Source organism: Mastigoproctus giganteus, chromosome 2 (genome assembly GCF_048544385.1).
Source record: "Mastigoproctus giganteus isolate SK-2022 chromosome 2, ASM4854438v1, whole genome shotgun sequence".
Taxonomy (NCBI): domain Eukaryota; kingdom Metazoa; phylum Arthropoda; class Arachnida; order Uropygi; family Thelyphonidae; genus Mastigoproctus; species Mastigoproctus giganteus.
Window position 1 is genome coordinate 206,223,000 of NC_143576.1, and position 22,032 is coordinate 206,245,031.

The following is a 22,032-nucleotide window of genomic DNA, read 5'->3' on the forward strand; positions in this document are numbered from 1 at the left end:
CCCATCAAAGTAATGCGATTATGGACTCAATACATATTGACAATCTATTTGCTGATCAATTTAGCTAAAAAAAAAAAAAAAAAAAGGTGCAAATGATTACACCACTAAAATTGTAGCATCACAATTTCTGGTTAACAAAGAGGATATAATCATTAATCTTCATATCACAAAAGAAGACAAGACCTACATCATGCAATTAGGAAACTATAGAACGATTATTTATCAGGTACTGACGGGTCCCTCTATTTTTTATTATTATTATTATTTATTTTATTTATTTGGAAAAAAGTGTTTCAAGTACTGGGCTAAAAATAAAAATTATTATCACAGTAATTATTGACCAGTATTTTTATTATTATTAGTGATATGGTGCAAGGAAGTCTGAGGCTTATGCTGCCCCAGCCAAAAAAAAATTTCCCGAGTTACCCTGAGTCATAATAAAGAGAAGAATCTTTATTATGACTCAGCAATCACCAATAAAGAGAAGAATGATGATATCCAGCTCAGAACCCTGGGTGTGCCAAGCCCATACTCACCAGATGTGATCCCCTGGGCTAAATTATCCTAAATTCCCTATCAAAAATATTAACATTAGTCATATGGTGCAAGGAAGCCTAAGGCTTATGCTGCACCAGACAAAAAAAAAAAAAAAAAAAAACGTAAAATACTAATAAAATTAAATAAAATAAATAATTAATAAATAATAAAAGAAAAAAAACAATAGACAACCTATGCATTTCCCTCCTCCCGTAAGTAACTACCCAGCTGACCCACGAATTTCCCGAAAGTGTCAGCCTCAACTACCTGTGTAGGTAACTTATTACAGTAAGTTATAACTTGCCGGTTAAAATAAAACTTCCTGCAATCCAGTCTAAACTTCTCCCCCATAATTTGAATTTACAGCCCGTAGTTCTAAAATCATTTATAACCATGAAAATTTCATCTTCATTCATTTTACTTTTTGCTTCTCAGAGCCTTAAACACCTTAATCAAGTCTCCTCTAAGGTGCTTAGTTTCCAAGCTGTGCGAATCACATATTCAAAGTCCTTCTTCATATGGAGGCCCTTTTGCCAATCTCACCAGGCGATTTACCCATCTTTGGACCCTTTCAAGAAGCTTGATGTCGTTTTTTTAGGTATGGTCTCCATACTTGAACACAGTATTCGAAGTGTGGTCTAACAATAGCCTTATATAATGGGATTATGAGTCTTTATTTCTACTAGCAAATTTTCAGTAAATCATTAATAGGACACCATGGGCCTTCCTTGCAACCTGTCTACAATGCTCAGAGAACTTCATGTTTGACCGTATTGTAACATCACTGAGGCTGTCACAGACATTCTCTCAGATATGCCAGACAACCTGTACTTGCTACCTGGAAGTCTAAAATGCTGATGGAACTGATATTCGGGTGACATTCAAGTCAAGTGGACCCAATTTCGGCGAAGTCCGGACAGTCTGTGACAGCCAGATCCTCTGCTTGCACCTACATGACGGTGGGACTGTTAATAATCCTGGATATAACCTCTGTGCACAAGCACTATGAGTGACTACCCAGGTGTGAACTAACATAAGCAGGGGTCGAGGTGTGGTGACCACACTACATGGAGGATGTCACCCCTCTGTGTTACCAGGCAATACTAGGTGGTAGACGGCTCCCATAAACTGGTGCAATACCAACACTTTGCTTATTGGAGGCTTGAAGTGGTGGGAACCATGTTAATTCTCCAGAACTAAGTTCCGGTCAACCCTTGCCCATCTCGTCCATCATGCAGTATGACCGATGACTTTTGAAATAATGACGAAAATCATGGTGAGATCCAATCTTCCTTACATTTCGAGGGTACAGCTCTAAAACGGTGTTCGCAGGAGGGCCGCTAGTTAGTCCACCGGACCGAACCTATTGGTAACTCTTTAGGAGGCTTCCAGATCAGCTAGTGTATAATCTTGCTACCTCTACTCTGCCAGATAGTGACTGGAGGGGGTCCGAGTAGTGTGTATGCAGGGGGGGGGGGAATTGTCGAGGCCACGTTATGTCAAGGATCTGGGTATATTCTTACCATGTGTACGCCATATCCAAAAATTTCATTACTTCATACAGCATGTCCCACCCACTTTTTCTTACTATTGAATACACCATGAATTGTCAAACTAATAGAGTAAGCTTATCTGCGAAAAGATCTAAACCTCCAAAACGCCTCCTAGTTCATTTCACAAATATGCGTGGTCTCAATTCTAATCTCAATGTCCATTTCTTGTCTCTACCATTCTCCCAACTCCATTAATCACTTGGAGCTCTTTGACTTCCTCTCTTTGAAACTTGACTTTCTCCAGTCCAACTTTCCTAACAGTGAGATAATTTTCCTTGGTGATTTTAATGTTTACAACTACAAATGGCTTCCATTTTCTAGCCACACCGACCCAGCTGGTCGAGATGCTGAGGCTTTTGCAATTACTAATGACCTTGCACAGATTGTCCATTTACCAACAAGAACACCGGACAATCCTAACTTGCTTGATCTTTTTCTCACAAACAACCGTTCTAAGTACACAGCTGAAGTTTGTGGTCCTTTAGGCACATCAGATCACAACTTGGTGATTGTCTCTTCTCCAATGGAGCCTTTATCTCATGGCTATTCCCAACCTCGTGTTGTTTGGCATTACAAGAATGAAAAATGGAATGACCTGCAAGATTTCTTTTCTTCTTTGCCTTGGTTGGATTACCGTTTCAAAACTTCTGATGCCAACGTTTGCTCAGATCGTCTCAGTAAAATTATTCTTATAGGAATGGAATCCTTTATTCCACTCTACTTTAAAATCTCGTCCTTTATCTAAACCTTGGTTTTCAAATAAATGTGCTACGCTGTTCAAGAGAAGAATGTTGCATGTCGTAATTGGCTTGTTTCCAATTCTTCAGTTTCATTTTCTGCCTACACGAAAGCTCACAACAATTGTAAAGCAGCTAATAACCAGTCCAAACTAGTTTTTTGAACAGGCTAAGAGTAGAAAACTTGCTTCTTTCCTCAGTAGTGCCGAGAATTCTGGTCTCTTGCCAAAGCTGAAAAGGACCTGAAAAGGACCTGGGGTAATTGTGCAGGCAGATATGAAGTTCTCTGAGCAGTGCAGACGAGCTGCAAGAGTAGCTCATGGTGTCTTGTCAATGATATACAGGAATTTTTCTAGCAGGGATAAGGAGGTGATTATTCCCTTGTATAAGGCAATGGTTAGGCCACATCTTGAGTACTGTATATAGGTCTGGAGGCCTCATTTCAAGAAGGATGTAGAGCTGCTGGAACGGGTACAGAGAAGGGCAACAAGATTAGTGAATGGAACAAAGGGTTGCTCTTACGAAGAAAGGCTTAAGTTTTACAGTCTGGAGACTAGGCACCGGCGAGGTGATCTGATAGAGGTGTATAAGGCTTTGAATGGTTTGAGCATGCCCAATGCCAATGGGATTCTTCATCTTGCTGAGAATAATCACCTCAGAGGGCATAAATTCAAATTGAGGAAGGACGGATGTCGGATAGATGTGCGGAAATTTGCCTTTGGCCAGCGGGTGGTTGGTTGGTGGAACCGACTTCCATCACTTGTTGTTGAAGTTGATAGCCTAAACAAATTTAAGGCTCAGCTGGACAGGTATTTCGAACGAACGGAGGGGTGAAATGGGAGTAGTGGTTGTTTTTTTTTTTTTTTTTTTTTTTGGCTGATGCTGAATAAGCTTGCTTTCTTGCATCATATGCCTCTACTAATGCTAATGCTAAGCTATTGACGGCAACTTTTGCCCATCTCTGCTCCCACCTGTGTCAAAACCAGATGGTTCCGTTGTCACTTCAGACAAGGATAAAGCTGACCTGCTACCATCCCATTTTTCTTCCAACTCATGTATTAATGATCTTGGTAAAACACCTCCCACCATTCCCAACATGCTCCATTCAATGCCTCCTGTGGTCTTCCGTCAAAAGGATGTCAGAAGGATTTTCATGAATCTTGATGCTAAGAAAGCTCCAGGTCCTGATCGTGTTTCTCCACTTGTTCCCCAAACCTGTGCTCCTGAACCTAATCCTTTTTTCACTTTCTAATTCCAAAGGTGTTTTTCCTTCTGCTTGGAAATTTGCTCACATCCAGCCAGTTCCTAAAAAAGGGTGAAAAATCCCTCCCATCCAATTATCGTCCCATTGCAATTACTTCTCTTTCTAAAGTAATGGAGAAATCAATTAGACGCCAACTCTTAAACTACCTAGAAACCTTCCGTCTGATCAACTATCGCCAGTATGGATTCCGTCAGAGTCGATCCACTGGTGATATTCTGGCTTATGTTACCATTTATGGACAAATTCAATGGAAACGTTTGGTGAAATACAAGCAGTTGCTCTTGACATCTCAAAGGCTTTCGATCGTGTTTGGCATAAAGGTCTTCTGAACATGCTTCTATCTTATGGTTTGCCAACTGTTATCTTTAATTGGTTATCCAGTTCTTTCTCTGATCGCTCACTGAGGGTGATGGTAGATGGCCCTCTGTCTTCTAACTTCTCCACTAATGCCGGTGTCCCCCAAGGTTCAGTTCTTTTTCCACTCTTTTCCTCTTGTATATTAATGACCTTCTTTGATTGACCGGAAATTCTATCCATAGTTTTGCCGATGAGAGCACATTGCATTCCACTTTCCATTTTGAGAAACCTTGCCCTGCTCAATCAGCTTCAACTTCTCGAATATCCGCTACCAGTTCCTTAAATGCTGATCTCCAGGTAATCCTCCAGTGGGGCAAAGACAATTTAGTTGATTTCAATCCTTCTAAAACTTAGTCGTCTTATATCTTGCAAAAAGGATTCTTCTGCTCCTACATTCCTTGCATTGCCGATATTGTATTACTTTGTAATACAATATGGGCAATGCAAGAACAATATCCAAAATGACAATGCACTACACACTCAAACATGTAGGGTTCCACAGCAGACGACCCAAGAGAGCCCTCTTCTCACCACTGATCATCTTTGGCTCAATGCTTTAGTGTCAACATGCTGGTTAAACAATGGAAAACTGCAAATGAGTGTGCTAGTCAGATGAGTCCACGTACCTTTCGACAACACAACAATGGATGCCTTCATTTGAGGTGCAAGCAAGGACACATCGTGCATGGTGCCCACTATCTAGGCAGGTGGCAGTGGTTACTTAATATGGAGCATGTTTTGCTGGCAAGAACTAGCACCTCTAGTGCATGTGGATCAACGTTTCACTGCAAGGTCTACCAGCAGCTCTTAAGAGACCATGGACAGAAACAGCATCTTCCGAGATGATAATGTGCTGTCATTGGGCCTGCACTTTGTACAATTAGTTCAAGGAACACAATGAAGACACTATCCATCTTGATTATCCTTCAAATTTTCCTAACCTCAGTCCAATCGAGCACCTGGGGAATGTTTTGGAAAGTGAAGTGAGCTGTACGGATACACAACCGTCCTCAATTCCAGCACTGTGGAAAGATTTGCAGGTAGCATAGCTGCAGATCCCTACGAACGCTTTCAGATGTCTAATGTGGTCAATGCCTAGGCGAATATCAGCTATTATCTGTGTGAACACTTGCCCAGCACAGTATTAGGTAGGTAGTCATAATTCAGTGATCACTTAGTGTAGTATCATATAACAAAGTGCTATCCAATGTGTACATTCTATAGAGAGAGGAATTCTACAAGAAACAGCTTTAGTGCTCTTGCTTTGTAATATTTATGTATTATATTGGGAACGAGAGTAGCCTTGTGCAGGCGAAGTTTTTATGGCTCCGGAAAATAGAGAAGTTTTTTCTGTTTTATTAACTTAAATTGGCATATTAACTTATTTTCTAGAGTAGCTTTATATTCCTAGTTACGATACTTAGTTTAATTTTTAACTTAGATAGAGATTTTGTACGTTATTACTTAGTATCAGTAAGGTTATGTGTTTTACAAGTTTTGCAGCTATGGCGAGCGGACGTTTTTAGCTTATTTAGCTACTTTATTGACTAATTGTTATATTAAATTATTTTCTATAAGTAGCTTACAGACCTAGTCAAGATCCTTGGTTTATTTTGAATTGAGAAAGCGAGATTTTGTAAGTTTTTTTTTTGTTTTTTTTTAGTTAGTAGTTGGCGCATCGGCTTCTGTGGCCATAATGCACCTCCCACAGGTTTTTTTTGCAGTACTTTGATCCAAACCCGAGGAGGGATTTGAACCCGCGACCTTTGGGTTGCCAGGCAGGCACTTTACCCACCCGGCCAGCTTTTGTAAGTTAATTAATACTTAAGTTTCCGTAGATTTGCCGTTCATAACTTGCCGCCATTGTTAAACGATACAACGTTATGTCCCATACTAGATAGCGTTAGCTTAGTATAGTATAGTATATAACATTATCAATTAATCAGTAAAATTTATTAATATTGTTAAACTTCATTGTCAATTAAGTTGTACTTTTTAACTAAATATATATAACGACTTAGATTTTACAAATGTAACAATATTAATTAATACATAACATGATATGGAAGTTATATAACGAACTTGGAGACAATACTCGATACCGAAAAATACATACAGGGTGATTCACTACCAGTGCGACAAACTTGCAGGAGGTGTAGGGGGCAGAAAGACGAATCAGAATCACATAGCATTGCAGGGTCCGAAACGCCTTCATCATGCGGTAGAGGACATTGAACGGGAGGTCGCGTGAACAGCGAACCAGCTGGAAGTCAGCATTTGCGAACTGGTTCCCGAGGCAGTAGGATGGACGAGTATTCAAATGTTGAACTGACCGACATGCACCTCGCATATGGAGCTGCGGACTGTAACAGGCGTGCCGCTCTGCGCTTGTACCAGGAACGTTTCCCGCACAGGCGTGCTTCTCACCATACTGTTTTCGCACGTGTGCACAGAAAGTTACGTGAGACTGGTTGTTTCACGAGAGGTACCATGAATCGAGAGCGAACGACGAGGATGCCAGACAATGAGGAGAATGACCTACTTCTTGCAGAAGGCAATCCGAGTACGAGTACTCGAGCAATAGGCCAACGATTGGGTATTTCCCAATCCACTGTATGGAGGATACTGTCAACAAATCAAAGGAGTTCATACCATCTGCAACGCGTCCAACCATTGGAGCCTGGGGATTATCCACTCTGGAGGACTTTTGCTACTTGGTTTCTTCAACAGAGTGCGACAGACAGCGCATTTGCTGCATTCGTATTTTTCACGGATAAGGCAAGTTTCACAAGAGAGGGAACCTTCAATCAACATAACACCCATTTGTGGGCTTTGGAGAACCCCCATGGTACGCGAACACGTGCAACTCAACACCATTTCTCTATCAATGTTCGGGCCGGCATTGTTGGAGACCACCTCATTGGACCGTACCTTCTGCTCCCTCATCTGGACGGTTGGGCATACTTGATCTTTCTACAGCAAATCCTGCCCGAACTTATTGAAGAAGCACATGTTCCTCAGTCGTTGTGGCACTCAATGTGGTTCCAGCATGATGGGGCTCCCCCACATTACACCAATGACGTCGACCAACACCTAAACGTTACATTTGGACAGAATTGGATAGGTCGTGGTGGTCTGGTCCATTGGCCTGCTAGATCGCCGGACCTATCATGCCTGGACTTTTTCTGCTGGGGTCAAATGAAGACATTGGTGTACAAGGCCCCCGTTGATTCAGTTGAAGACCTCGTCACTTGCATCTCTGTAGCTGCCGGGGAGATTCGAGGCACGCCAGGAATCTTCCAGAACGTTAGGGATTCCATGTGGTGACGCTGTGAAGCCTGTGTGACTGCTTCTGGTCGAACTTTCGAACACCTTCTGTAGCATGGCTTGTTGCCAATGTAAAACTTTTCATTAAAATGATTTCTGTTACACTAACGAGTTGCTGTTTCTGTTCTTTTTATTTGCTTCTTTGTTAACGCGACCTCCCACATGACGAAGGCATTTCGGACCCTGCAATGCTATGTGATTCCGATTCGTCTTTGTGCCCCCTACACCTCCTGCAAGTTTGTCGCACTGGTAGTGAATCACCCTGTATATAGAATATAGTTTTTTTTTTTTTTTTTTGGTTGTTGTGGGCACATTGGCTTCTGTGGCCATAATGCACCTCCCAAGGTTTTTGCAGTACTTTGATCCAAGCCCGAGGTGGGATTCGAACCCACGACCTTTGGGTTCCCAGGCAGGCACTTTACCCACCCGGCTAGCCCGGTCGGCTATAGAATATAGTGTTATAACTGCATTGGGATATAAGTTTAGGGTTATAATTCTGTACTGAAATTGAAATTTTATTGAAACTGAATCGAAATCATGACTCAGACCAGAGCAGCAAAGCAAAAGGCTCAAGCTAATGTGAGTGCTGTGGCTCAGGGAATAACTGAGGGGGGGGGCTGTTGTTGTTATTTGGTTTTTAGGAGCATTAGCAACTAAGACCATATTGCTCCGGGGATATGCAGTGGTCATTCCTTGACCTTTCCGCATCCTCCGTATTTGGTGGGCACAGGCTCGAACCCCAGTCTAATCAAGAAGCATATGCTACGCACTGCTGCTCCTGCCCACCTGGCTACGGAGGTGTCACTGAGGGGGGCTGTTGCCCTCTGAATCAGCCTTTTAAAATGTGCTGCTTGCTTGATGTTTGTGGAACAGTCAGGTACAGGACATGATATTGCCAATAGGAGTGTCTTTGTGTGTGTCCGATGTAAGAAGTGTGAGGAAATCAGGCGACAACTCAGCGTTGTTATGGGCCTATATGAGAGCTTGAAGGACAGGGTGGATGCCCTCGAAGGATATAATTGAGGGGCCCATCAAGCTCTCAGCTGCCCACATCAATGCCTGAACTTGCACTTGGTTTTTAGGAGCATTAGCAACTAAGGCCATATTGCTCCAGGATATGCGGTGGTCATTCCCTGACCTTTCCGAATCCTCCATATTTGGTGGTGACGGGCTCGAACCCCGGTCTAATCAAGAAGCATGTGCTACGCACTGCTGCTCCTTACCACCTGGCTACGGAGGTGCCTAGTAGCCACTGGCAGAGGTGAAAGTGATTCTCGCACTGCTTCTATTTGAATGAGCAGCAGCGTGGAAAACAAGATGCAGGGTATTTCAGAGACTGCTGGCAGTCATTGCGGTACAAGTAAACACATGGATTGTGTTAGGGTAGCTAAGAATAGGAATAGGTGCATGTATACTTGCGTATACACCAACGATAGGAGTTTGGTAAATAAATTTGATGAATTTGAGGTGTTGGTCAAAACATCAAAGGCAGATATTGTTGGGATATCAGAGATGTGGTGTCACACAGATATAAGGAATGCAGAACTGGAATTTGGGAAGTACAATGTGTACAGGAAAGATAGACAGGATAGGAAGGGTTATGCTATTAGTTAAGAAACACATAAAATCCGAGGAGGTACAGCCAGTCGACATCGCTGGACAATGCAGTGTCAAGTCAGTTTGGTGCGACATAACCACTGGGAAATCAAAATTGAGAGTAGGAGTGTGTTATAGGCCTAATGACTCTGATGAGTATAATAAGAAACTGTAGAGGGAAATAGAGTGGGCCAGTAAATCAGAGAGTCTTATAATGGGGGATTTTAATTTCCCAGATATTCACTGGAATTTGTGGGTTGGTCACTCACACACTAGCAAGGCTTTTTTGGATTTATTGGATGATTGTTTTCTACATCAGCATGTTTGGGAGGCAACTAGAGGAAGTAATACTCTTGATCTGATTATCAGTAGTGATTCTTCATGCATTAAGAATCTGCAGATAAAGGAACCACTAGGTGGCAGTGATCACGGTGACTGAAGTTGGATTTACTCAAAGAGGTAACTACCATCAGGGATAAAGGGAAAGGTTTTTGCTTTCGTTAAGGCGATTACGGTGGTCTGCGACAGTAGTTAAATTCTATATGGTGGGACCAACTGATGATGTTACCAACAGCAAATTCAAAATGGGAAGCATTCAAAGAATTAATCTTGAAAGCTACTAGGCTTTACATACCACCTAAGAAATATTGTTCAAGATTTTGGCAAAAATGGATGTCAGATGAACTAATGAGACATGTGGCAGAGAAGAAAAGTGCATGGGATACATATAAATTAATGGGTGACATGGAAACCTATGATAGATATAAGTTGGTCTGTAACCAAGTCACAAAGGAGATTAGGCATGCAAAGGCAGATTATGAGAAATCTTTGGCAAAGGATGCAAAGAGTTCTTTACCAATGTAAACTGTAGAAGAAAAGGGATGAATCAGATTGGCCCAGATATGAAGGTTGGCAGGGTTGTTAAGGACACTAATGACAGTATGCTTCTGCAACAGGATCTAGGAAAGTTGAGCAGATGGGCTGAGAGGTGGCAAATGAAGTTTAATATTGATAAATGTTAAGTAGTACATATGGGAAGCAGTAACCCCAGAGTAACGTATCAACTCTGTGGTTCTACATTGGCAGTGGTATAGAATGAAAAGGATCTGGGGGTAATTATGGAGGCAGATATGAAGTTTTATGAGCAGTGCAGATGGTCTGCAAGTGTAGCTCATTGTGCCTTGTCAATGATATACAGGAATTTTTCTAGCAGGGATAAGGAGGTGATTATCCCCTTGTATCAGGCAATGGCCAGGCCACACCTTGAGTACTGTATACAGGTCTGGAGGCCATATTTCAAGAAGGATGTAGAGCTGCTGTAACGAGTACAGAGAAGGGCAACAAGATTAGTGAATGGAACAAAAGTGTTGCTGTTACAAAGAAAGGCTTCAATTTTTCAAATTACAGTGTCTGGAGACTAGGCACCTACGAAGCGATCTGATTGAGGTGTATAAAGCATTGAATGGTTTGAGCATGCTCAATGCTGATGGGATTCTTCCTCTTGCTCAGAATAATCTCCTGAGAGGGCATAAATTCAAATTGAGGAAAGACAGATGTGCGGAAATTTGCCTTTAGCCAGCAGTTAGTTGGTTGATGGAACAGACTTCCATCCCTTGCTGTGGAAGTTGATAGCCTAAATAAATTTAAGGCTCAGCTGGACAAGTATTTCGAACGAACTGAGGGGTGAAGTGGAATTTTTTTTTTTTTGGCTGATGCTGCATAAGCTTGCTTTCTTGCATCATATGCCTCTACTAATGCTAATTATTCTTCCTTTGGGCAACCTTTATTCTTCCTATTTTGAATTGAGAAAGCGAGATTTTGTAAGTTTTTTTTTTGTTTTTTTTTAGTTAGTAGTTTTAGGCTCACACAGACACCAAACTTCCTCCTTATGCTAATGATGATTCAGTCCCATCACAAGTCAAGAAGGTACTGAAGGTACTTCAACAATATGTAAATGAATTTTCAAGCTGGGCAGCTGCCAGCAGTCTTAATATCAACTCATTTAAATGTACAGCATTGAATTACCACAAAACCAGAAGATAGAAATCTAGAAAATATGACTATACAATAACTGACTCCATAGTCAGCAGATGACAAACTTAAAAAGCCTTAAAAGTGGTTATCAATGGGCACTGTTCTTTGTGGACTAATGTTATTAGAGGAGTTTCCCAGGGTTCAGTGTGGGGTCTGTTGTTGTTTTCAATATTTATCAATGATATTGATGAGGTATATCAGGTTTAATGTCTAAGTTTGTAGATGATACAAAGGTTGGCAGGGTGGTTAATGACAGTCATCAGGGTGAGCTACTGCAACAAGATGTAGGAAAATTCGATCAGTGGGCTGAGAAATGGCAGTTGAAATTTAACATTGACAAATGCAAGGTACTACACAAGAGTAGTAGTAATCCCAGAGTAACTTATCAATTGTGTGTACTACACGCAGGTAACGAATGCATAGATCATGTAAATTAGAACCTAAATGAATTTCTCTACTCAACAGACTTCATCAAATTGATATGCAGAGAGGAAACTCTGCCTGATTCCAAGCATTAGCTCCTTAAATATCGATTGTATCCTTGCCTCAGATCAGATTTTAACGTGATTTGTAAAAGAATTGCTGCAATGCACTCTTTATAATCCAGTCTTAATAATTATATGATCAGTTATACTGTCTCTCAAAAGCACTCTCATTTTTGATGTCCTTTAAATAGATCTCAGTCAATTTTATTTCTCCTTCTGACATTTGATGTTGAATTTGCTTTTTGACACTCTGCTTTCAGATTTTTGTTTTGTTACAATGCATATCTTATTTATCTTAAATCTGATTCTGTGATGGTGTTATTAGTTAAAAACTGTTCTACGATAATGTTATTTTCATTAATACATATCCTCATTATTTCTTTTTTTTGTCTGTTTCTATTGTTAATTTTAAAGATGTAAGCCCACCTGCCTTCGCAATGGCTTTGGGGTATAACTATTTTTTATGTTATAGTACCCATCTAGTTATATTTGAGACTGTTGCTCTTATCACTATACAAATACAGTGATATACACAGAAGCATAAGCAACAGAGTGTACTTTTATTTTAAGTCTTGACAATAAACTGATATTAATTGATTTCATTAATTGTCTGAAGTAAAATTAGCATTGTCAACATGATGCAAGGAAGCAAACTTATAAAGCACAAATAGGAAAAAAAAAAATACCCACTTCATTATGAACTGCTTCAAGTACTGGAACCAGTGAAGCACATTTCAGTTTGCTTCAAATGATAAAAGTGCTATAGACTCAGTGGACATGTTGAGTAGTTTCTAGGTTCTTGTGGCTTTTTCCTTGAAAAGATGAGATATTGTTGGCCATAGTTTTCATTAATTTCGTTTTTCTTTATCTGTGATCACTTAATCTGCACTAGCCTATTGGTGAGCATTCTGGAACTCCTCAGAACCTTTAAAATTGTTATTACAGCCTAATAATATTTTACTGATTTGTAACTTTTGTTTTCCCTTTTTTTTACCTCTTGAATATATTACAGGTAAAATCACCATTTATCAGGCTATCTCACAATATTCAATGTGTCTAACAGATTACATGCAATTTAATTTGGTTTTTCCAAGAATAACTATTATTCTGATCCCTGGGTAGGGTTCACTATTTAGGGAGTTGATAGATGAAAATTATGGTTTTTTTTTAAAGTAACCTCAGGTAATTGAGATATTTAGATAGCTGTGAGTTTCTTCTAGGTTCATCCACTCCGCAAATTTTCTATAACTTAACTATTTTTAATTTTAATTTTAGTTTTTAAAATTGGTTCTCATATCCCTCTCTTAACTGGTCTATTTACTTTGCAAAGCACGCACGCACACACACACACACTGCAAAGTAGACACCCAGAAAGGCTCATCACATGCAGTAACCTTGAATTATCATATAAATATTTATATTTTATTCAGCCAAGAGTTAATTTGTAATTTAACTACAAGTTAACCTGCAGATTTCTCCAGCCTTTTACATATTAGTAGACCATGTTCACTTAAATTTTTATTTTATTTTATTTTATTTTTTTTTTGGCTGGTGCAGCATAAGCCATAGGCTTTCTTGCACCATGCGGCCGTTACTAATACTAATACTAAAATCATTTTGGTTTTCCTAAATTTATTCAATTTGCTTCATTTATATTTTCACTATTTTTTTTTCTTTCTCAGATAGAAATACAAGAAATACTTGTATATTATGTAATATGGTCAAAGGAAAAAAAAAAAAGGTTGGATGCTTTAATTGTGACTTTGAACTAGTCATTTGCTTTAGAGGAGTTATCCATCAAGATTAATTAAACTCCTTAGACTCTTTAATTACCTACTTTCTTAATCTTCTCCTCTTCAATTGGAGAATAAGACCTTCTACAGCAGTTTTCCATCTAATTTGACTCTATGCTTCTTTCTTTATTTCTGTGCAAGGCCATTTACATCATGATAAATACTTTATTGTTTAGTATTACATTACAGGACCCTTTACCAGAGCATTTATCAATTGGTTTCAAATAAAACCACTGTAAAGGCACTGTAGCATATTACTAAATCATATAGTATTTACTATGGTATAAAAATTTTGAATTAATCTTTAAATCTTAGCAGCCTGATCACATTTCTCACCAAAATATACTTTTTCCAAACCAGTTAGGGATATCCTCTCATTAGTTGACTGCCTGTTAATCACATAAAGTGATGCATGTTTCTCACTGGTTTCTACTAATCCTTACAGTTGTTATTAATGTTGTGACATTAATAATTAAACCAGTATTTCAAATTTAATGAGTAGAAAAACATAAGTGAAGTTTAAATCTATTCATAAAGGCAGAAAAACAGAAAATCCCATTTTTGATAATTACAGTTTCTAATATTTAGCAATTTTAATTGCTAAAATCAATAAAAACGATAGTGTTAAAATGATAATATGTAAAAGCACTGTACATAAAGCTTTTGATGACTAAATGTTGTCTTTATGAACACTGTTCCTAATGTATAGCAAGCTCTTAAATAACAGTCATGCAAACTGGCTAAAGCATGATGGGAACACAATCCTCAGTAGACAAGGCATTACCATTGATATTAATTCATTGGCAGTGCTTTTGCTCAATCCACAAAGATGCTCATTTGGCTGTGACCTCCTCCACCCCTTTTTTTCCTATTTTGTACATCCTTCAGCAATAGCAATGCCTCAAATATATGGTGGATATCGATATCTCCATTTCTATTAATGTCAGACTTAGTATTAAAGGTATGTTATACGCTGAGCCATGGTAGCATTGCTCATCCATCTGATGCAAAATGTATGAGTTGTATGTATCAATTTGAAAGCAGTAATGTAGTTTCCCATTTGCTCTTTCAGTCCTTCCTTTATCTCACCAACGTAGCTAACATATTCTGTACACTGTACCTTATATATGAGTTCACTTTTCATGGAATCAGGGATGGTGGATGGCTTTGCCATTAGGTAAATTTATTATATATTCTTTCCAAGGAGCTGAATGCATTGTATATCACATGTTAAGAGGATAAATGCATGACATGACATGATAAATCAACTTTTAAATGCTAAATGTGATATTCAACTGTAATGCATATAAGACTGGAGAGAGCAAGAATAGGAAATTACAGTTAATTAAAATGCCATGTACAAAAAATTGTTTTAGATCTATTATCAAAATTAGAATAGACTTTATCATGAGTATTATAAATAATATTTTAGTAAATTTTACTTAGGGTAAGATCTATAATAGATCTTATTTAGATTGCTAAATAAAAATACAACAGACTTACCTTAATTTCTCATCTGGAAGGCTGCCAAATAAAATAAAATAAAATAAAATAAATTAAATTATTAAAACAGGTATACAAATTGAATAATATGACAATACTGTTCGTTATATTTCAAAAAAAATTTTTTTGTAGGCATACATTCTACATGAATATAGTCTTAACATTTTTGCTATGCCCAAGGAAGCCAAAAAATTGTATAGTAATATATTGTTTTAACATTATTTTTCACTATATGTGACCATTATTATGTGTTTTTCTATTAGGATAATATCAAATTTCTGTTCCTGGTGAAAAGCTTTCTAATGTTATATTATTTATATTTCTAGGTGGTGAATTACAAGAGTAGAAAAAGAACAAGGCTGAAACTTTGTTCTTCATCTTAGATAAAGCTCTTCTAAATAAGCTTCCATCTTATGGATTGCCAACTTTTTTTTGTAATTGGGTATTCCGGTTTTCTCTCTTACCACTCACTTGAGGTAATTTTCCAATGGGGAAAACATAATTTAGTTAATTTCAATCCTTCTGAAACTCAGTCCTAACTCACAAAAAAAATTCTTTTACTCCTATGCTTATCTTCAATGGCACTCACATTTCTAGGCAAGATCACATATCTCTATTGGGATTACCCTAACTTCTAATCTCTCTTGGCATAAGCACATTGCAAATATTACTTATTCTGCATCTAAAAAACTGGGTTTTCTCTTTTGCTCTCAGCATTAATTTTCTTCTAAACAGCTACTCACTCTGTACAAATTTCAACTTCTCCCTACCATTGAATATTGTTCTCACATCTAGGGCACTGTCTTCATAAATTTTATGAAGCTTCTAGACTCCATACAAAAGAAGGCAGTTAGCTTAACTAATGACCCATCTCTTACAAAGTCTCTTCATTTTCTGTCTCATAGAAGTTCTATTTCTGCTGCATGCCCTTTCAGTAGATACATCTATGGCCACTGTTCCTCTGAATTGGCTTCTATAATTTTCCATCTTTCTTTGAAACCAGTCAAAACACATGTTGCAAGCAGTCAACATCCATTTACTGTCCTACTTAAAACTCACAGAACCAACTTTTCTTCTTCTTCATTTATCCCTTCAATTTCTATTTTCTGGAACAACCTCCCTTCATACATATTTCCTGAAAATTACAATGTACAGAAATTCAAGTCTAATGTCAACAAGTATCTTCTTTTATCTTCTCAATCTTCAACTCACGCATGGTACTAAGTGCTATAGGTTCCAATATCTTTTGTATACAGGATTTTCATAAAAAAAAGAAGAAGAAGAAGAAGAATGATCATTTAAACAATAATACAGGATAACTCAAAAATGGAGATCGATATTTTGAGAGAACATTGTGCAGAAGAAAATACAAATAAAAAAGGCTAGGACATATTTGGATATATAGTAGTGGTATTGAGTTAAACAATCTTGACTTGTGTGAAATTATATAAAATAATTATGCTATGTTTATATCAGCATTCAAATGCTTGGGCAATTTGTGTGGTCTGGTCAAACTGTCTCTCACAGTGTCAATCCACACATTAACTGAACTGAATCTGGATTAAGGTTTGCCTGATTTTAGGTTATGCACAGCCTCCCCCATCATGTAAAATTTGACTTATCAGCAATTAATTAAATAAAAATTATTGACATATCAGTCTACAATACCCCAATGAAAACATCTGAATCATCAAGACAGTAGTGTAATATCCATCAGTTAAACTGTCTGGGTTTGTCTATCTCCTGTTTAAAGTGCTTGAACTCACTGTACATGATATGGATACAAATATGATGCACATAGTATATATCAAAGGAAATTTAGACTTAATTCTACTGTTATTGTGATCTAACAGTAGTTCTGGGGGAACCATCGATGAATACATAGCACTCAGTATGGTATAGTATGGCTGATTCCAGTTCAAACTGCCATTGCAAGTGAATGACAATATTTGGTTGCTCCAACTGTAAAAATTCCTTTGCATGTACCTTACCCAAGGTATATATGCATACTTGGCTAATGTAAACATTTTGTGCCTCATCTTTTCTGCAGCAGTTTAACATTTCAGTATATACTTAAAGAGTGTGCTATGATGTTTTCTGATACATGTCAGCGTGACTGATGCAGCCACATTGGCATGAATATTATCAACTATTAATGCTACAATACAACGACTGTAGCATTAATATAGACTCTTTTGGCCTGATGATGAATATGTAACTTCAAAAAACTGACATTCATCTTAAGGAATGTCACTTTTAGAAAGCTCACCAAAAAATAAAGCAGTATATATCCTTGAAGAAAATGATAGTGATTCATAATGGAAATGACAGCAAATTTTGAGGTCATATAACTCAGCAATGGTGATTTAAATACAAAAATTTCTCTTGACTTTTTCCTTTTTTTGTTTATATTTTGTGAGGAATATCTTCTTGAAATACTGACCTCCACTTTTGAATCATCCTGTATTAATGATTCTATTTATAATCTCTTTTTATCTTTCTCAAATCCCCTAGTCTAATTTTAGGCACTTCACTAGTTTTATGCTACTGATTATCATTTAGTCTTCTTTTAGTCTGCTTATATCATATTAAAAAAAAAAACAAAAAACATTCTGTTTATACTCTGGTCACCAGAGTATAAAATATACACATGCATACAGACATATTAATAGCATAACACTAGAATGGCATTTGTAGAAAAATGTCATAGGATTGAACCTTTACATCTATAGCTAACACCGACTTCCTCGGTGCTATCTATAGATCACACACCTTGCTTTCCAGGCAGCTACACATAAATAGAAGAGGTACAAGAGAATTTGCTAATGATATCACGGCAGTGTTAGTTGGATTAGAAAATTGCTGATTTAGGGATACACAAAATAATAGTTTAATGGCAGCCATAAACAAAGGCAAAATTGATTCCTACAGTGCTTCTATTGGGACATGCAGCAATCTGGAAAGAAAGGTGTGGGGATTACAAGGCCTGCTAGAAGTCCTCATGAGCCAGCAAAGTTATGGGCTATGTTAGGGTTACTAACCATATGCTGTGAGACTTTCACCAAAACTAAGTTACACCTCAAAAGGAGCTCGCAAATTGTCATGCAAACTCACCCTTCCCCAAAATCTTTTGTAGCTTCCTCCTTTCTACATTAAAATTGTTCTAATGAATTTCTACAATATTATGTTTTAAGAGGATTAAACAACATATGTAAAAGATGTTACAGTCTGTAATTTTAATGGGGGAAAAAAAAAAGCAAGAAATGAAAAAACATACAGACTGATCACTCAACTACTACTATGTGCTTATTCAACCATAATTAAACATAAAACAAATAATATATTTACTAACTTAATGTATGTTCTTTGGATATTGTGTGATTTTAGGCAAGCATCATTCATCAAATTAAAAAATATTGAGATAGACTAGAACAGCTGGGAAAATACATGCTATTTTATTTATTATTAAAGTTTTACAATACCTGATGAAAGATGCCATTTCATTATCACCACCAGGAGGCCTTCTGCGAGATGCTGGTATAAGATCACTCATTCCAATTTCATCTGTACTGTAATATTAAATAAATGCATTTAAATTTTAGTATACTAAATACTGAAAAACTACAACCAGTGCCATCATGGTATGGTAGGCATCCAGGCAAATGCCTAGGGCACCATTTGGGTAGGGGTGCTTTGTGGTCGTGCGGATTATTTAAATGGGCACCAAATGCTTGTTTTGCCTAGGGCTCAAAAATATCTCACAATGGCACTAACTACAACCATAATTAAATAATTAAGATAAATTATTATAAATTTTGACAGACCCAATTTAAAAACTCAGCTCTGACTAGATTAGTTAACTGTACACATGGAAATGGAAGAAAAATATTTTATAATGCTGTAATGTATGAATAAGTTTAGGACTATGGATAGTCTTAAATAAATTTCAGAGTCATAACTAAGGTAAATATATGAGCCGATGAACCAAATTTTCAAAACACAAACTTTTATGCAAATAGTTTAAAACTTTATAATTTTGTTTCAGAACATATTTATTTTAAAATTATTTGAAAGGAGTTAAATAATTTCAGTGTAAAATAAAAAGCATACTAGTCCACTAATTAAAAATCATAAAGTTACCATCTCAAATATAAAAATAAAAAAGTTAACTTTTTATTTTAATATTTTTATTTCTAGGATACAATCCCACTGTGAAGATTCTGCCACTTAGAACAACTTTTCATATTTTTTCCTAACATTTTTCATAAAAATGAAAGCTCTTTTAAAATCTATAAGGAAGTTGCAATTAATTTTGATGTTTTTAATCATAAATACATATTATATCTCAATACCAAATTTTCAACTAAATATTTAAAAGAATGTACTTAAAACTATACCATATACAAAAAAAATTAAAATTAAACTTTTAAGATAGTTACCTGAATCTTCCACCTGGTGCACTAGCAAACCCTCCAGAATTTTCACACTCCCTAATGAAAACATTAGTAACTATAAGTTATATATTATTATAATAAATATATTAATATATAATATGATATTAAATATTGATGTATTACACAGTAAAACCACTAAATTGAGATTCTCAAAAATATGTCACTTTTTTAAAAATATCACAGAAAAAAAAATCCCAATCTAAAAATTGCTCTGCAAGTTCTGTGCTTCACTGAGTGTTTCCGTAATTATTCACTATAGAACTATAGTGAATATATATGACTATAGGAAACATCCTTGAAGCAGCACTTTCCAAAAAGGCTCAGCCTCTCAACCAGTTAGGCCCACATAAACATAAAACTGAAGCCAGCTGGAGTTGAAAACATTAAACTTGGCAAGGAAAATTACCTCACTGTTAAGAAAGTTGGACTGAAGAAAATCAAGTTTCAGAGGAAGGAAATTAGAGTGCTCAGTGATTAGTAGAGTATGGAGAATGATAGAGGCAACAGATGAATATGACAAGAATGGGGTAGACAGATTTTTAAGCAAAAGGAAATCACAAAGAGAAGATTCCAAATTAGGAAGTCTCTTACAAGGACTATCAGAGTGGACACCAATACATCAATTACCCCCTTTGATGCAAAAGGAACCATAGAGTGAATAATTACGGAAACTGAAATGAGTAGTGGTAGAGGTAATCAATAATTAAAATTCTCTCAGAAAAAGTAAGTGAGACTTTTTTTTTTTTTTTTTTTTTTTTTTGATTTGGTAGTTGTTGGCGCATCGGCTTCTGTGGCCATATTGCACCTCCCAAGGTTTTTGCAGTACTTTGATCCAAGCCCGAGGCGGGAATCGAACCCGCGACCTTTGGGTTGCCGGGCAGGTACTTTACCCACTCGGCTAGCCCGGTCGGCTAGTAAGTGAGACCTGACAGGTTGTAGATGGAAATAGATATCATTGAGATTGGAATTGAGACAATGTACATTGTCTCAATTCACCATTTTAGAGCTGTACTCTCAAAATGTAAGGAAGATTTGATGTCCATCATAACCTCAAAACACATCACTCATACTGCATGATAGAGGAGATGGAGGTTGTCAGAGCTTTGCTGTTAATATTAAACATGGCTTTCACCTTCTTCAAGCCTTTAAGCACTGCACTGGATGATGTTGTTGTTGTTTGTTATTTGGTTTTTAGGAGCATTAGCAACTAAGGCCATATTGCTCCGGGATATGCGGTAGTCATTCCCTGACCTTTCCGCATCCTCCATATTTGGTGGTGATGGGCTCGAACCCCGGTCCAATCAAGAAGCGTGTGCTATGCACTGCTGCTCCTTCCCACCTGGCTACAGAGGCACCCACTGGATGATGAGCACCATCTACCACCTAGTATTGTTTGGTGACAAGAGGTGGCATTCATCCGTGTGATAATTTAATTTTGTGTATAATTTACAATTGCGAATAGAAGTTTTTATTTTGTAATTTTTAAAAATTGTTCTTATTTCTTTTAAACTTAAGGTGTAGAATGTAATGCCCATTAAACATTTCCCTGAAGCAGTAGTAGTATTAGCAGCAGCAGCAATACTTTTGTTGCATTATTGGAATACAGTAATCTTTCTATGGTATTTGAAGAGCTGAACTAACAGTAGAATCAGTAAATTTATTAAGTATCTGGAATTTTTAATAATCCAGAAGGCTAGTCCCAATTTTTGAGTTTATGAGGTTCTACCATATTATTATATACAAGTGACATGAAAATACTACTAGGTGGCAGTGCATTGAGGGCCTGATCAGACAAGTTCTTCATAAAATGAAAAGCATATACTATTGTGAATTCCCTATTCAGTGAATCTATGGGGGAGTGGTAATTTTTCTTACACCAAATTCAGATTTTCACTAAACAGGGCTATGCAAAATTACATCAAAAAACTGTAATATAGTTATAAGTTTAACTATATTACAGTATATAATTATGATAAAATAATTTATTTTATTTTATTTACTGTAAAAAGTTATATAGTATGAATCAGAGCTGTAATACTCAATACGTTCTACGTTGATAATAGTATTTATAAAATAATAAGAGGAATTTACCTCAATATAGTATGTAGAACACTTCCGTACGATACCCTCCAGAAAAAAAAAAAAAAAAAAAAAAACAGAAAAAACCGGTACATTAGAGTAAAATGTAAATAATTAAAAAAACCAATTTAACACAATTCAAATCAATTTAAAATAATTAAAAAACAAATTAACGCAATTAAAAGAATCTAACGAAAATATTCAAAACGATTTTCCTTCCTGAAGCTGACAACGCTTTTCGACCGAATGTCGTGATCACAGGAATGAAAATTACCGAATCGGGCTAAACCTGAAACTTAAATAGTGATTATTT

The 22,032-nt window shown here is 37.0% G+C and overlaps 1 protein-coding gene across 1 annotated transcript in view; it reads right to left on the reverse strand.

The window, feature by feature from the left end:
• Positions 1 to 22,032, reverse strand: part of LOC150089963 (uncharacterized) — a 153,132-nt gene that overhangs the window by 74,986 nt on the left and 56,114 nt on the right. The window contains exons 14-16 of the mRNA XM_090390147.1: positions 19,626 to 19,676; positions 18,669 to 18,755; positions 15,187 to 15,207 (exon numbers count right to left, since the gene is read on the reverse strand). Coding sequence (XP_090246273.1) covers positions 15,187 to 15,207; positions 18,669 to 18,755; positions 19,626 to 19,676 — 159 coding nt within the window. The remainder of the gene's footprint in view (positions 1 to 15,186; positions 15,208 to 18,668; positions 18,756 to 19,625; positions 19,677 to 22,032) is intronic.